This window comes from Ceratotherium simum, chromosome 12 (genome assembly GCF_057802395.1).
Source record: "Ceratotherium simum simum isolate JZ-2026a chromosome 12, ASM5780239v1, whole genome shotgun sequence".
In the NCBI taxonomy this organism is placed as follows: domain Eukaryota; kingdom Metazoa; phylum Chordata; class Mammalia; order Perissodactyla; family Rhinocerotidae; genus Ceratotherium; species Ceratotherium simum.
Window position 1 is genome coordinate 10,454,504 of NC_141911.1, and position 17,651 is coordinate 10,472,154.

General features: G+C 50.6%; 1 protein-coding gene across 1 annotated transcript; it reads right to left on the reverse strand.

The window, feature by feature from the left end:
* Positions 1–3,789: 3,789 nt before the first annotated feature.
* On the reverse strand, positions 3,790–15,669 carry RP1L1 (RP1 like 1). The gene is made up of 3 exons (XM_004433521.3): positions 15,061–15,669; positions 10,560–10,701; positions 3,790–9,008 (listed from the first exon to the last, which is right to left on the reverse strand). The coding sequence occupies exons 1-3, from the start codon at positions 15,667–15,669 to the stop codon at positions 3,790–3,792; spliced, it is 5,970 nt and encodes a 1,989-aa protein (XP_004433578.1).
* Between the last annotated feature and the right edge of the window lie 1,982 nt (positions 15,670–17,651).

The window sequence follows — 17,651 nt, forward strand, 5'->3', positions numbered from 1 at the left end:
TCAGGACGTGTCCCCTCCAAGCTACGTTTGTATTGAGGGCTTCACGGACTAGGACGGGTTCCTTCTCCCTGGGACGCTTTAGAAGGGCCCTCCTGGAGATGAAGGCTGGGTCTCAGGGACAGACTCAGATGCAGGGAACGGGGGTGAAGAGGAGGGGGGTGAGCATGCAGGCGAGGGGCACGGGTCTGGATTACAAGGCAACGGGTTTGCTGCCTGTTACCTTCTTCTGTGGGGCCTCTCTCAGCTCTGGGACCTGGGAATATGGAGTGGGATCTGGGAAAAGACCTAGTATCTAGTCTCAGCAGGGCCACTTATCCAGCTGTGGAGTTTAGGCAATCACATTTTGAAGATGGGGCTCAGCCTCTTCACCTGGAAAAAGGAAGCTGGACCAATCAGTGATGGGCCACCTTGACTGAGCAGTGTATGCATCCAGGAGCTTAATGAGGCAGCTGTACTGGAGCCCTAACTAGACCAATATAGTTGGAATCTTTGGGCACAGGACCTGGACATGCGGGTCATTGGTTCTCAGCCACTGAACGATGGTTCATTGGAGCTGGAAACTCTGATCCCCACCAGCTGGACAAAAGGACAGGAGAAGAGCTTGGTTTCTTTTCACCACCACCCGCTTCTGTCTCCCACTTACTTCAAGGAGAAACGCCTCTGGGAAAAGCGTTTGCATTACCACTGGTACTATAAGTGCTTTGGCAACACTTTGAATGACGAACGAATCAACTTTTGAATCAGAGATGGGCTGAGGCTACAGGCCAACACTTTGAAAAGCTGCTGAATTTCAGAGGCCTGAGCAATGCTGTGCAATGTGGTTGCTCTAGAGAAGTGGGATCGGGAAGGAGACACAAAAATCCCCACCTTAGCTGATGGCCCTGAAGTTCTTTATCTCCAAGTCAGAAGAAAACACAGAGTTTTCCATTAACAGCAAATTTTTTTAATATAAGGGCCAGAAATATCTGGGGTCTTAAAGCAGGTGAGTTTGTAACTAAAAGGAGAATCCTGTAGACAGATAACTTTTCAGTTTAACTCCCAGCTTTATAACACCAGTTTATTGCCAGCTTCTGATATCTGTACATAAGTAGAACATTGCTGAGGACATAATGCAATCAGTTGAGCAAAAGCCCCATCCAGTTGACTTTCCTAAGTCTGAACTATTTTGCAGTAAATTCATTCAACAAAGTGTTGATCACCTTTAGTTATTTATTGATGGGGCCTGAATCGAAATGAAGAAAATATGATACAATAGAAAAGGACGTGGACTTTAGAGTCTGAAATATCTGAGTTTAAATCCTGGCTTTGCCCCTGACTAGCTGCATGAGCTTGAACAAGTTTGTGTAAGTCTTCTCTGCCGCGGTTACTTTATTTATGAAGCGGGGATAACAATGTCAACTTGCCTACTTCACAGACATGTTGGCAAGATTAAATGAGATCAAGAAGGTCTAATACGGTACCTGACACATAATAGGCATTGAACACGTAGCAGTTCTAATCATTTTCCCAACATACGTGTAATGAAGTTTCATATGTTATCTCATCTACTTCTCAACAATACAGTGGGGAAAACATTACTTCGCCCATTTCACAGATGTTGAAACTGAGGTGCTATCACTGAGACTTCATCCAACTTCAAATCCCATGCTCTTTCCATTGCATTCTCTTGACCAGAGATGGATAGTGCCATTTTAATGAATTGCCAGGTCAGTAGGTGCCAGGGAGGGCTGTCTCTGTCATTTGAGGAAATAGCGGATTATGAAACAAAGAGGTTGGAACATCTCTTAGGGGATGACTGGGGACCTCAAGTCACAGAAAAGGTGCACGGTGGATGTTCCATGTCAACTAAGTGACAAGTTCTGGACAACCCTGCATATCACCATAGCTAAACGAAGGTCACGATGCAATCTCTGCCACTGGGGGCTTCTGGCTAAGATACCAGTTCGTATATATATATATATATATATATATATAAACTTTTAATGTAAAAACTTTAAAGAATCACTTCCATGGAAACTTTAAAAATGTGTCAAATTTTGTTAAGAGCATCTCCAGCACCCAGAAACAGAGCAGAACCGAGGACTGCAGGCCTGAAGACAGAGTTTAAATCCAACACTTGCTTTATTTTTAATTATTATTTATTTTTTAATTTTTATTTATTTTTTATTATTAACATTTACATTCAAACAGTCAGTGAACAATACCAGATCTTGTAGCAAAGACTTCCATTTTAATAATTCTGAATACCACTATTTTGTGGTATTTCAGTCGTATCTGAGTGGGAATGCCAGTAAGAATCAGTCAAAGTTTTGCCTCATCGAGGAGCTCCCCACCAGGACAGGGCCCAGGCCAAGGCCTGCTGTAGAAGGATGCAGAGAAAGGGCATTTTTTAAATCTCAAAAATGATAAACAAAATTTTTAAAAAATTATAAGGGACACGTAAATTAATTCATCAAAAGAAGCTAGGATCTCAGTAGAAAGATGGGCAAAAAGTATACACATATTTTATATGCAAATAGCTTTTTAAAAAACCTAGAAAACTCTTTAATCTCATTAGCAATCAAATTTATCTAAAATAGTACCACTTGAAAATGAGCTACTATCTTTTGCCCATAAAATTAGCAAAAGATGTCTCGTTTTTAATGCCAATTCCAAACCCTGATGAGGTGTGGTGGGCCAAGTGATGTAAATTAGCCCAGGCCTTTAGAAAAACAATTTGGCAGCAAGATATCAAGAGCTTTAAAAAGGTCGATATCCTTTGACCCAGTAATTCCATGCCTGGGAATCTCTCCTAAGAAATCATCTGTAGTTCAAGGGAAAAAAGTTTTAAGAAAAAAATAATGGAAGCCATCTAAATGGTCCACAACAGCGAAATGTTGAAGTCAAGTATTTTATATTCTTGTAATGTATTATCCATTATTATTAATCCAATGGATTATCCATTATCCATTATTCAGGTATTAAGAACATTATTCGGGTATTAAAAATAGGTTTATGAAGATTTTGAGTTAAGGGAAAATTTTATATTGCTAAATTTAAAAACGTAATATATAAGGATGAGCATGACTCTCAAATGGTTAGAAAAGTGATGGGAAGGACATACATCAAATTGCCAATACGAGTTATCCCTGAGTGATGGGATTATGGATGGCTACTTTTCCTTCTTCAGGCTTTTTTGCATTTTCCAATTTTTTCCATTGGAAAAATTTTTTCCACACACAAAAAAATATATGAATTAAGGAAACACACTTGGAGTTTTCGGCTGAGAACAAACTCTGTTCAATGACCCTGAATTAATCTGCTTCTCCCAAGTATTCGCATCTGCGGAGTCACCAAATATACTCAAGACTAGAAAAAAGCACCTCAAAGTCAAATGAGGTGAGTGCCAGGAGAGGCCAAGGAGAGAAATAACAGGAGATCAATAGGCAAAAGGCGAGAGAAACACTTGCTCGCAAAAAGCAAACACAAAAACAAAACCGCCCCAGGAGCATTTCCAGTCAGTTCCACGCTCTGGGGTGCAGCAGGCAGGTGGAAGGGCTAGCTGACCTCTGATAACAGGGCAGATCTGAGATAACCCTCCTTCAAGCAGTGCAGGGGACGGGGCCCTCTGAAGCTCCAGAATTGAGAACTCAGGGACAGTGTGGGGTGGCTGTGTCCTTGGCAAGTCCTTGCTCTTTCCCATGCTCTCTGTACCTCTCCGGTGGACTAAGGTTTGTAGTGCTCAGATTTGTAGACAAAATATTAATAAAAACAGAGGTCCAGATTCATGACTGTCTCGCAGCTGGATGTCTAGAAATCTAAGTCATCTTGGCCAAAGCCCTCTGTCCTGTCCGCAGTCAGGTTTTTAAACCTCATCTCTGTGAAAGCAAGACTTTTCACTACCTTCTCGGCTTTCAAGTCAGAGCCTTCGCCTGGCCCTGGCTTTGGAGTCAGACCTCCATCTGTCCCTCGCTCTGGAGTCCTTGAGCCCGAGGTGGCCCCTTCTTGCTCAGAAGTAGAGCTTTCTGGATACACACCTGTGACTTTTCTCTCTGGACAAGGGTCCCTCTTGGACTTGTCTTCAATGCTTCTCATGACTCCGTTTGAAGGCTCTTCTTCAGAGCCTTTCTGAGAGAGCTGAGAGCAGTTTCCCGGAGATGCTGTGCTGGAGGAGGACAGGCCTGTTTTGGGGCCTGACCTTTGGCGGGGCATGTCTGCACCTGGGACAGGGGGTGGCGTTGGCCTCCCCTCTTGGCCTGGGCTGCTGTTTCCAGAAGCCTCACCCAACTGGCCCTGCTCCGGGCCAATCTGTGGGCTCCCGTCTTTCTCACCTTGATTTCCTCCTCCTGTCTCTGGCTGTCCCTCTCCTTCAGCTTCCTGGGCCTCTGCGGTTTCGGCAACGTCATGCTGTCCTCCTGGACTTCGGTCACCTCCTCCTGAGGCTTCACCCTCCAAACAGTCCTCAGCCCCAGAGCCCTCCTCCGTGTTTTCTTCCTTCTCACCCACCTCACCAGTGAGGGAGCCCTGCTCCTCCCACCCTGCTCCCTTGGGGTCGCTGCCTACACAGGAATCTGTTTTCCCTTCTCCCTTCTGAGCAGCTGCACCCTCTTCTCCTCCTGGGGGATCTTCATTTCTGCCGAGGGTCTGGCTGCCCTCACCCTCCTCCTCCTCCTCCTCGGCCTCAGGGCCCTGGCCTAACCCCAGCTCCAGGCCTCCCTCAGCTCTCTGGACAGTCCCGGTCCCAGAGGGGTCCCTCTGAAGTGGCTCCAACCCTCTCTTCTCAGGGGCTGCCTCTGCTGTCTCCCCATCAGCACAGCCTCCTTTCTTCTTCTGCAGAATTTGCTGCAGGTCAAAGCCTTCTTTGATAGGTGCGCTGGCTACCCCCGTGGTGTCCTTTGAGGATGTAGGAATCACTTTCTTCTTCATGCAGGCCTCGCAGGGACAGAACTCCTCCCCGGCGGCCTCCCTACCCAGCCAGGTCCCCAGGGCTCCGCTGAGGGTTGGCACATCCTCCAGGGAGAGGGAGGGGGGCCCCCAGCGTCGGGTCTGCTTGGTGAAGGCTGAGAGGTTGCGTAGGCCCTGGAGGCGATGCCTGCGCTGCTCCGTCTGCAGTGACGTCTCCCTCCTGATGGCTTCCCTGTGCGGCCGCGGCGCCTTCCCCCCGGCCCGGCTCTGGATCTTCCGGAGCTCTTTTTCAGTGCTGTTTTGGAGCCGCTGGCCCATGTCCTGCTGCAGCTCAGCCACCATCTGGTCCAGCAGGTCATTGCTCTGTAGGCTCCATCGGGCTCGGAGCTCAGCCGTGGCACTGGCGAGGTGGCCCAGGAAGACCATCTCCATCTTCCTCAACAACGTGGACACCCAGAGGGCGTCGGGGTCCAGAGATGCTCTGCGGGCAGTAGAAGTGCCCTTCTCCCCAGCCCCCTGGGTGAACTTGGCCTGGGTTTGCTCATGGCCTGCCTCAGCTTCTCTGGGCAGCTTCTCCAAAGCATGCTCAGCTATGGGGCCACTCTGATTCCCACTGGCATTTGGGTCCCTCTCACTGAATCTCCTAGGGGGCCCAGTCGGTTCCTCTCTTCCCTCTGGAGAGTGCAGCACTGCGGAGGCAGGGTCTCTTCCTGCTTCCTCTTCCTGCACGCTTTTATCTTCCCCTGTCCCCTCCCCATCCCAAGAGCCAGCCCCTGACAGTTCTTGTCCCATGACTCTTCCCTCTTCTGGAAATCCTTCTACAGCCTCTTGCAGTTCTGCTCTGTCTTCTTCTTTTATTTTCTCTGATTGCACTCCCTCTTCTTGCATGGTGCTTTCAACTACTCGGTCCAGGTTACTGCCCAATGTCTGTTCCCCATTGTTTCTTTCTCCCCCGTCCTTCCTGGTGGCACAAGCCCATCCTTGGGAGTTTGAGGAGGCCTCGGAACCACTCAGCTGTTGGTTTTCCAGATCCTCTGGGTTCTCTGAGGTTCTGAAATCCTCAGAGGGGATTTTCAAGGGCAGCTCCGTCCTCTCTGGAACCAGGGCGCAGTCCACAGCACCGGGTCCGCTGCCCTCCCCTGAGCCTCCAGAGCCACTGCCGACATCCACGCCAGATGACGACGTTGGTGTGAAATCCTCAGTCACAACGTGGGACATGAGGCCCGGCAGAGCCTGGCACCAGCCAAGTTCCTGGAGGCCCAGGTCCAGCTCACCTGGCCGGAGGCCACACCCAGGGCACAGGGCCCTGAAGGTGCTCAGGAGCTCCTGGTACCGTGGTGAGTCTATGAACCTCACTTTGCCTGCGGGAGACCCAACGTCTTCATCAAAGAAGTGGAGGCTGGCGAGACAGGCGATGAGGGTCTGGGCAGAGTGGCTGAGCCTCCTGCCCATCCCGCTGGACACTTCGGGCAGGCTGCTGGGCCGGCCCTGCTTGGAGCCCATCAGAGCCTTCATGATCTGTATGGAGGCGGAGACCCTGCGGGGAAGCATACACTGGCCCACACCACGGTCCACAGCCGCTCCTTTGCCTGCTCCAGGCTCTTTGGGGGCTTCTGAATCTCTGCTGCCAGGAAGACCCTCTCCTGACTCAGGACCAGCATCTCTAGTCACTGGAAGGGCTCCGTCAGGTTCTGCTTTCTCACTGGCGGCCTCTTCCAGGAGTGGCTGTCCAGTCTGAGTTGGCCCTTCCAGGCGTTCTGGGGAATATTTGTCAACAGCGTCCTCCGTGGGGCCTTCCAGGCCGTCCGCAGCCACTTCCGTACTCTCACCCACCATGTCGTATTTCATGGGCACGGGCTCCTCCGGGATGTTGCTCAGCCATTCGCGGACCACGGCTTCTGGCGAGACTTGAGGCAGAGCGACCGGCATCATGCCGCCACCTTCCTCTTGCTCCTCCAGGCATTCGCCTCCACCAGCAACCTTCCCTTGGAACATTCTCCCAGGCCTGGGACCTAGGCTAGGACTGCCCCTTCTCGCAGTCCCTGACTGAGAGCTGGGGGGCCGTGGGCGGCACGAGTCAAGCTTTTCCTCCCCCCGCTCGCCCCCACCTGGCCCCCAATCAGCACTGTGGTCACCATCGCTGTGGCTGCTGCTGTGCGTAGGGTGTTTCTTGACAGAGGGCTGTGCCCTCGGGGGAGTGGGACAGTACCTGCTGCACACCAAGCAGGCCTCAGAGAGGGGACCCTGGTGGCCCCGGGCCCGGGAGGCCTGCAGGGCCGGCGTCTTACCACCGGGGGTCCTGGGGACCGGGGATATGCCGATTTGTGAGCAGCAGCCGCCTCCGTGGGCTCCCGGCTTCCCTCCCTCAGGCCGCTGGACTGGCAGAACCAAAGGCAAGGAAGGCTTGGGGCCGTCGCCCCCTGCCTTTTCACCCACTTCACCAGCTTGGGAGCTGAAAGAGTCGGATGTGTTGGAAGGTATGGGTGCTGGTGAATGCGCTCTGAATTCAGGGTCCCCTTCAGTCTCAGCAGAGGGAGAGTATGGGGGGTAGAAATTGGAAGTACAGTCAGAATTTCTCATAGGGGTAATAGGGGCACTGTTGATTCCTTTTGTGTCCTGGGAATGAAGAGAGGCAGAGAGGGGCGGCCCTGGGCCCCGGGAGGCCTGGTTCCTGGTGCTAGACGCGTTTTCAGAAAGGCTTGGTGTTGGGCTAGCTGGGCAGGTCCTGCCTTTGCTGGGTGGCCCTGGCACTTGCCTGGACTCAGGTGAGTCGAGCGGGCAGTGGGTGTCCCTGCAGTTGCCATGCTGCCTGGGGCGGCCTCTCTGGGCCCCTCGGCTGAGGCCGGAAATGCTGGGTGAGGACACAGCACTGGCTCTGCTCTCCTGCTTTCTTCTCCCACCCAGGGCTGAGGCACGGGAAGAAGGTGGGGAACAGCCTCCTGCAGCCTCCCCAGAGCCAGAAAGGCCTAGAACTGGGGGCAGCCCCATCCCAGGCCCACCCCTGGCCCGAGGGTGCCCAGTGCTCTGTCCACTCTCCTCTGCCTGTGGGTCCTCATTCCTCAAAGACAACGGACTCATGGTGGGGGAACAGGAGCCTCCCCCGTGGGTAGCCTTTCGCCGGGAAGTCATGGCCTTCATCTTGCTTGGGTGGCCTTGGTGCTGCTCACCCTTCTCACTGGACTCCTCGTGAGACCCAGCTCTCGGTGAGGAGTCAGAAAGAGCCCCTGCAGTACCTCGGGTCCTGGGTTTCAGGCAGCCATGGTGCTCCCTGCGGCCCGGCCCTGCTTCCTCTGGACCGGGGCCAGCTCCCTCTCCCAGGCCCTCACCAGCCTGGGGTGTGCTGCCGGCTTCCCGCCCTGCTCCTCTCTGGGAGGCAGCCCCGGAGGCCGGATGCAGGCCGCAGCCGCCCTCGCTGCCCTCCAGGGAGCTGGAGCAGCAGGAGTTTGGCTCAGAGTCTTCGGGGGGCCTGTCGCTGGAGGCAAGGCTGATGCTGTCCCTGCTGCTTCTTTTCCTGCCGGCGCCCCCCTGGCTCCAGGGGCTCCTGGAGTGGTAATGCTGGGTCAGCCCCGTCCTCCTCCGAGAGGCCACCCCCTCTCCCTGGGAGGTGTACAGAGGGTTCGTCCAGATCTCATATCTGGACCCTGGCTGCCACCGGCCTCTGTCAGAGGTTTCCTGGCATCCTGCCTCGCAGGGCCCTAGTCCCCGTGCCCCAGGTTCTGAGGAGCCCCCAGGGTGGCCCTCCCACACACGGTGAAGGGAGTCTGCCTCCCCCAGGACAGGGCCCTCCCCTCTGGCTGCCATGAGGGGACTGGCCCTCCCGACCCTCCTGGACCACTGGAGCACGTCCTCCCCAAGCAGGTGGAAGCACACTTTCATCTCCACAGACAGGCTGCCATCCTCATTCACGTGGACCTTCTTCTCCACGTCATCACCCGCCACCAACGGGCCAAGCTGGGCAGGCGTGTCCTGAGGGTGCCTGTCAGGAGCAGGGCCCATCCAGGTACGAGGCAGGGACACCGGGGTGTCGCCGAGACCAGACTTCTCTGACAGCAAGGAAAATCGCCTGCCGCCCGACCTGGACCTCGAGTGGATCACGCTCTGCTTGGCCTTTGGCCCCCAGCTCCCTGGCACACAATGAAGAGTAAGAGAAAGGAGGAAAAGACAGTGAGCTCCCGGGGAGCTTCAGGAGAATAAAGGTTGGTCATGAGCCTTTCACCAGCTAATCACCCCTGCCGCCCCCAAAACCACACAGTAAGGGCAGAACCATGTGAGGGTGAACATGCACAGTCTGCAGCTTGTGAACCAGCTAGTGAGGTGAACTTGAAGTCTGAATTTAATCTCGACTCTGCCATTTCCCAGCTGTGTAGCTTTTGGCAGAGCCTCTTCTCTGAGCTGTAAAATAATAATAGTGACATCTATTTGGTGGGTTTGTTTTGACGATGCATGGCAATGCATATGCAACTTCCTGTGGAGTGGCTAGCACAAAGCAGGTTCTCGATAGACAGCAGGGTTGGCGGGCAGAGCAGCAGTACCCACAGCTAACTCCTAGCGCTGCTTACGCCCACCCCCAGCACAGGCAGCAAAATCAATGAGCTGCTGCATACGCCCCTGATTGTGAACTGTAAAATGCTTTGCAATTATTAGGGGTGATTGCTTATCCTAACACTTATCAAGCTTTGGGGTTGATACATGATTGTAAGGAAGGACCTGGACACAATAGCAGGTCCTGAGAGTCAAGCCTGCACCCTCTTTTTCTCTATGAAAAAGAGATGAAAAGGCCACTGGGGATAGACAGAAGGGACCCAAGAAAGAATGAAGCCCCTAGTACTCTCTCATTTCATCTGCTGAGCTAACGCTTTGGAAGAGGAAGGGGCTAGTGGAGGCTGGGCCAGTAAAGCAACAGACCCCCAGAGTCCATCTGGGCAGGAGAAGGTTTTGCCAAGTTCGGCTCTTCGATGAGCACCAAACGCATCTGGGGGCGGTCTTTGTGACTTATAGGTCTTTGTACCTCCAGCACCTGGTGTGCAGCAATCACCGAAATCATCATTGTCGTTTCTTAACAGCTTTTCACAAAGGATATTATTTTATTTGCTTACCAAAATTTGCACATTGTCAATCCAATAATTTGGCTGAAAATTTATCCTGCAATTGTTAACTGTGCTTTTAAAATAATATATATTTTTAAATAAAGCCTATACCCTGGTACATAGTAGGACTTTTGGATGGATATACGGTTGGATGTAGAGACTGATGGATGGATGATTATCACTACTTTCAGTCCATTTGGCCCCCACTGTTGCCTAAGAGAGTCATGACTCTTGAAAGAGGCAAATGACACATACTCACGGTTCATTGCCTCCATAATGTCATGCCCACCGTGGTCCTTAATAAAGCTTATTTTAGATCCTAGAAACTTGGAGGTCAAGATCTCCTAATCCCTGTTCTCTTTAAATACCAGACTCCTCTCTCTCACACTCAGTCAGATGTTCAACCTAGTTAAGGTTGGTGATGATGAGAAGAAGGAGGAAGAGGCAAGAGAGATCCAAAACACCGGGAATGCCCAAGAATTGGGGCCAAGGCAGGTTTCCTAAATTATCTAGAAAGGTTATCTACCCAGCCCTGCTGAACCACTATCCAGTGTAAATAAGATTGGGGACACTCCAAAACCAACTCACCATTTTTGTTCCTTAAAGTCTGCCCAGATAAAGTTTCAGTCCCATTTCTTCTGGCATCTTCCATTGCCAGAGGTCTGAAGGACTCATGACCAGCACACACTAGCACTGAGGAGCCACACAGCAGACCCTTCAGAGAGTCCACCTGAAGAAGGAGAGTGTTGAGTCAGCAGGCCTGGTCTGCAGAACCCTCCTCCTGCCCAGGGAGACACAGGTAGAGGAAGAATCCACTCACTCCAGCTCTTTCTTGATGTTTGCACATCTTACCCCCAGATTTCTGAGCCAAGGGAAGGATCCCACCCACTTCCCATAATATCTCCTTAACTAGCTGGGGACTGAGGTCCTACCGCCATGATCTTCCTCTCTACCTACACTCCTCCCTCCACCTGGTCTGAGGCCTGTGCTTTAGAGGTTATTCTGGATGCATCAGGTAGAAAAGACTTGAAGAAGCCTTTGATCTGCTTCCTTGCCTACACTTGCACCCTCCAGAATACATGTTTTTTAAAGCAACCAGAATAGACAGTCCTCCAGCTTGCATATGGAGACCTGATTCACTATCTTGCCCTTTTCCCAGGCAGAGTCCTCTCTTGGGTGTGATCTGTGTTTTCCAGTACAGTCCTAGCCCATTGCCTCTGCTTCTGCCCCTAGTGGAGCAGAGAAGGGCAAAGCACCATTCTCTCCACAGGTGGCCCTTCCCCCCTAGTCTCTTCCAATGGTTCTCTAGGCTCCTGCCAAGATGCTCCTGTCATCTTCTCCCCAGCCATCTCCATGCCCACCAGCAGGACATCCTGGGCTGAGAAACGAGCAGGCAACATCAGTGCTGGATTGCGTTCTGGGAAACAGGTCCCTGCTTCTAGAGAAATCTCACCTGTCCCCGAGGCCCCTGCATACTGAGGGTTTGCAATATTTATAGCATTGCATTGGAATTAGCAGTCTTGGGGCTTTAGTTCCTTCTTCAAAGCACTGAATCTGTTCTTTCTCATTTTCTCAAATTAGGAGGGTATGTTCATTAACAAGGAAAGGAAAAAGGAGAGAACTCTTGCATCTTCTCCCCACATAATAACATTAAATTTGCTGTACACCAAATCTTTCAGCCCAGTTAATCAGAAGTTTGTTTCAAACTACTAGGTGCATTTCTGTTTGATTTAGGTCTCCAGTCCATAGCAAAAATACAAACACGACCCAAGTCTATCAATTTATAGATGTAGCCATGCTTCTAGGAAGGCAGACCTTTCCAAGGAAGAAAAAAGAATTGAAGGCTAAATGACGCTCCCATCCTAGAAAGAGGCAGAGGTCTAGGATCCATGGGAAAAAGAGCATTATTGAGAGTGTCCATCCAGCTGAGGACCTGCAAACTGATAATCATGGCACAGCCTGTCCTGGGGAGCAATGAGATCATTTTGTTTACAGAAACTCTAATAGCACTGCAGTCAGTCTATACGAAAATATGCTAATATTTTTTCTCTAATTAACTTATTTTGTACCCACACTCTCCCTCTCACCACACCCCCTAAACTAGCTAATGGAAGGTAGGAACCTAGTCTTATTTGTCTGTATACTCTGCCTGTAGCACATGCTAGTACATGTAAATGCACCATAATTTATAAGCATTCTTGCATTATGAGTCTGAAATCATTAATGCTGGCTCTATCATTTGCCAACCATGCAACTATGAGCAAATTACTTAACCTCTGTGCCTCAGTTTTCTTATCTATACAGAGGGGATAATCATATTAACTGCCTCATGAGTTTCTGTGGTGGATGCTGTGCCCTAGATTAATCAACCTCTATTCTACTCTCTTTCTGGTGTGCTTTCCAGTACTGCAGAGCTTAGAAAGCTCTAAACACATTCCCTAGACTCCCTTGCAGCTAGAGTTCTAACCGTGAAATAGTTTCCACCAGTTAGATGCACTTGCATAAGATATGGAAAATGACAGTGAAGGAAAGGCCCTCTTCCTTTTGCTTTTACTGTTGCCACAAGTGAAAAAGGTCGAAGGTGCAAAGGGGCAGGTGCAGCTGAGATGGAAAAAGCCACGGCATTGTTACAGTACCCAGTCACCGGCTTCCTGGATATCAACAGACAGTAGTGGCACATCACCTTCCTCATTCTGGATCACAGCAATGGTGGGGTGATACCGAACTCCATCATCCCAGTGACATTCCCCCAACAACCCACTTTCTTGATGTATTAGAGGTATCTACCCAGATAGGTCAATTCTGTGATGTTCCGGGAATCATTTCCAGGAACCCAGCATATGCTCCTCCTTTCAATGAATCTTGAAGCATGAAACTCTCTGTGTATAATTCCTTCATGCTTAAGACACCTGGAAAGGTTCCTATTTCCTGTACTGAATCGTGACTTATACAGTGCATGGTATCAGAGGTGATTGCAGGCAATAGACCCTCAAGGATGGGAATTTGGGATTAGTTATCTGAGCTGGTTGGGTTTGAAGGCAGTGATAACCTAGTTACAACGGGACACTGGTAGCCAGTGGCTCAAAGTGATGAAACAGGTTTTGAATGATCGTCTCTGATAGTAGAATGCAGTGCTTACTGAGAGCAGGTCTTTGACCATCACTGGCTGCCATGATAGACTCTTAAAATGAGGATGAGAACTACAAGAACTATCGATTAGGCTGGCTTCTCTGACTTAAAGAAAATGGCAAGCTCAAAGTTTAAACTCTTAGTTCAAGAATAGCCAGAGGACACGGAAGGCATCACTTTATGATGTTGAGGTGTTGTCTTGCAGGATGTGATATGTGCTCCAAACTGGCAACCAACATTTGGTGCTGTTTCTCCATAGGCAACAGATACCTGGGAATTAAGGGGTGGAAACGAGAGTGGCTCCTCTCACTATTACACCTATGACCTAGCTGCAAACATTTTGCTTCCCATCCCAGCAACTTTGGGCTCTTACAGTTTGGAGGTCTCAGGATCCTAGGGAAAATGTTCCCACCAGGAGACACAACAGTGGGTCAGTGGAGCTGAAAGTTTAGATGGTCATTTGGCCATATGGGGCTCCTTGTGACAATGAACCAACACGCGACAAGGGGGTTTCTGTGTTGGATGGGGTGATTGGTTCTGATTATCAAGGGGAAATAGGGCTGCCGTTATGCAACGGGGTCAGGGTGGAAGTCATCTATTGCCCAGGGAACCCCTTGGGTGCTTTCTACGGCTGCCATGTTCAGTGGTAAAAGTTAACACAAGACCACAGCAGCTCAGGAAGGACCTCCAGGGGCTCAGAGCCCACAGGTATGATGTAGCACATGCTAGTACGTGGTAAACGCACCATACTTTAGATGGTGGAAATGGTCCAGTCACTCTACCATGTCCATAACCACATCAGCTAAGGTGCTGCCAGAGGGCAGAGGGAACACGGAATGGACAGTAGAAGGAAACTTAATACCAACAATGGCCTTGCGATGGAAAGCCTAGTTTTCCTCACAGCTCTGCTAGGCGTATATATGAACCAATTTCCTATGCTCTGTCTTTGCTTTCCTCTACTACTTTCACAAGGTATTTTAGTGGTCATGGACTTGAGAGTTACATCTTAAGACAGAAGCTATCAAGGTGCGATTGTGAATGAACTAGAAGACAGATGGTACAGTGCTGATGTGACTTTGGGGGAGAAGGTGAATAAGTTTTGATGGTAGGAGGGATAGCTATGTTATTAGGTGGGAAAATGCTGCTGCAGCTGCTGTTTGTAAATTTAAGTATTGGTAGAATGGTGTAAACAGGTGTTAAACAGCCATAGGATTAGATTAGGGGGAGACTGTGGGTTAGATCAATCAACCCCATCCTCCATCCTGCCCACCTATGGTGTACGTTCATGTTCTGCAGAACCTGGGAAGGCAAAAATTGCATTCACGGGCCTTCTTTACAGTGGGGCTGGCTGCAGATTGGGTTCTCCATCAATTAGATGCACTTGGTCAAGACTGGGAAGACAAGTGAGGCAGACAGCAGCTCCTCTTGCTTCTGGCTGTTGTCTCTGCGAAGTAAGTGTGTGGGTATCAGGAGGCGGTGGCAGTTCAGGCAGCAGTGGCTAGACCCAGATGCCACTACAGAAGCGTTCTTGACATAGTCACAGTAGCTTCAAGCAGAGGTATAGCTTTCTGCAGGATGCTGGGAGCCTTTCCTCCAGCTTTCCAAAGATTTGGAGGCCCCCTAATGCCCTGTATTAAACTTTCTGCCTAAGGTACTTCAAGCAGTTTCTGTTTCCTGCACTAAACTCTCACTGAGATAGGTTATTAAGAGGATTCAATAAGTAAATAATGAAAATATACAAGGCCCAGTGTCTGGCACTTACTAAGTGCTCACTAAATGGGAACTAAAAATAAAAACAATGGCTTGTTTGATTAACTGGCCGAATGTCTCCACTCTGTTCACCTCTAATGAGTAGCAGGGCAATCAGCACCTCTTTTTAAAGAAAAACCTCCCTATTCCATGGGTATTTTGATCTGAGGTGCAGAGAACTTTTTTAAGGAAATATACCCCGACAGCCTACCTTTTTCCCACTGGTTGTGTACACCTGCTTCACGGGAAAGCGCAGAAGATCTGTGGCTTTGCTGAGAAAAGCCGTTAGGTTCCTCGTATTTCTGTGACTGAGAACCACTGTCTGCTGGACTCTAGGGTCCCCATTCTTAACCAGCATTATCCTCCTTGGAGCCTTAAGACCTCTGCAGGAAGAAGACGTTCCCGGAGCCTCACACTGGCCTTGATAATCCTGTGACTGCTGAGAAGAGGGGCGTCTCCCCTGTGGCCGGCCTGGCCCATTAGGGGTCTTGGGGGGCTTTTTATCAGAGCAGAGGTAGCAGCCACCGTCTTCAAGCTGCTCCAGGGCACTGAGGCCATGCAGGCCCCGGGGAGTGGTGACAGAGCGCACCCCAAAGGAGAGAGGCACACGCTGAGACAGCTCATCCATCAGAGCACCGAAGCTCTTGAAGTTGCGCTGGTGAACAGCCAGGCGAACCCCAGAAAACTGGGGGTCCCCTCGCTTGAGGAAGGTTATCTTCTTGGCTGGTGTGATCTGGGTGACAGAGGGGGTCCGGGCCACAGAAGGCAGGAGGCATGCACGGTGGCTCGGGGCCTGGGCATCTCTTGTGGTGCTGTTCATGGTGTGGAGGCCCAGGCAGCTGAAAGCGATCAAAGAAAGAGGAGAGTCAGAGAGCAGTCCATGGGATTTTGCATTTCTCTCTCCTCTTCATTATAGAGGTGCTTCCTGCTCACCCCAAGTTTGCTCCACTCAGCTATGTAGAGGCAGGTTAATCCATTTTGATGGACTAGAAGGAAGGCCAAAGATTTGGCATCGAACAGATCTGAGTTCAAATCTCACCTGCCACCACTTACTACCTGTATGACCCAGAAGGTTAATGATGTAACCTGTGTTTTGATGGACCCCATCTGTAAAATGCAGCCATATTCACTCTGCATTGTGGGTATAATGAGTAAACGAGTTACACGTATGGAGTACCTGGCACAGAGCAAGCATCAATAAATTTTTATTCCTTTCTTTCCTCTGGCTGTTTCTCTTACCCTCTTCTACCACCTTGATCTCCTTTGAATACTTTAGAGTTTATCTCCTAAAGATGTAGGTAAATAAAAAGAAGACCATGTAATGTGACATTAAGAACACTGGACAAGGTCCCGGCCCAGTGGCGCAAGCGGTTAAGTGCTTTCGCTCCTCTGCAGCGGCCCAGGGTTCGCCGGTTCAGATCCCAGGTGCGCACCGACGCACCGCTTGTCAAGCCGTGCTGTGGCGCCGTCCCATATAAAGTAGAAGAAGATGGGCATGGATGTTAGCCCAGGGCCAGTCTTCTTCAGCAAAAAGAGGAGGATTGGCAGATGTTAGCTCAGGGCTGATCTTCTTCACCAAAAAAAAAAAAAAAATGAACACTGGACAAGCAGTCAGAAGACCTGGGTACCCTGCCCACTCTCAGTGCAAAGTCTCATGTGTGACCTGGGGGACTCCCAGCTCTCTGCACTCAATTCTCCAGCTGCCAGATGAGAGGGCCGGAGCAGAAGCCTCTGGTCCCAAACCCCTCAGGGACAGGAGTGCAGACCACAAGACTTGTAACTCAGAGGATGCCACCACCCCATTGCCTCACCCAGGATTCTTGCAAAAGCCTCTCGCAGGCTGTCCCTGTCCAGGTCACTGCCCCGTGCTTTCTTCTATGTACCTACTGGCCAAGCTGACCTGAAACCCAGTTTTCACTAGGACATCTTCTGTGTTCCAAGCCCTTTAAGTGGTTCTCAGTGTCTGCAGAAAAGCCCAGGCCCTTTATCCCACAATTCAAGGGCCTCTCAATCTTGTTCCCCGCCACCCCCTCGAGCCTCACTTCCTTGAGCCTCACCTCCTCGAGCCTCACCCCCTCGAGCCTCACCCCTTCGAGCCTCACCCCCTCGAGCCTCAGCTCCTCGAGCCTCAGCTCCTGCTTGTTGGAATTCTCCGCTCTCATCAGGCTGCCTGACTCGGAGGTGGCTCTCCCTGCATGGCAGCCCCCATCCTTCTGCATCCTGCTTTGGTTTCCCTCCTTTGTAAGGCCTTCCCCAGCCAATCCAGGGCAACCCCCATTTTCAGCACGGCTGCCCTGATATTTCCCACATTTCAGGCCTATGTCCTTCCTGGCCAATTACTCCAAGGCCTGGGAGGCAGAACATGTGCTCCTCAGAACGCTGAGTCCCAAGCTTGACACAGAGCAGGGGCCCAGGAAACAAGTACTGAAGAATGACACCCACATTTCACAGAGCCTTATGACAGAGCCCAGGCCTGCCAATAAGCTGACACTTGAGCAATTACGATCAGGTGAGGAGTCTTCCGCGCTTACATGTGGTTCAGACCACAGCGGGAGCCTCGTTAATGTATGCACTGCAGGTAACCGTGGTCTTCCCTGCCGGCCGGTGATCCCTCTTTACGGTTTAGCCAGGCCCACATCTCCCTTTCTTACCTGTTCTCTCCAATTATTTCTATTCATTTTAGAGGAAGGAATTCTTCTCCCATTTTCAAAATCTTGGTGCACAAAGAGGCCTTATAATCTTCTCTCGTCTCTGGCACAAATTTTATAATTAGCTTCTTCAGACTCCTCCCTCCCAACTAAT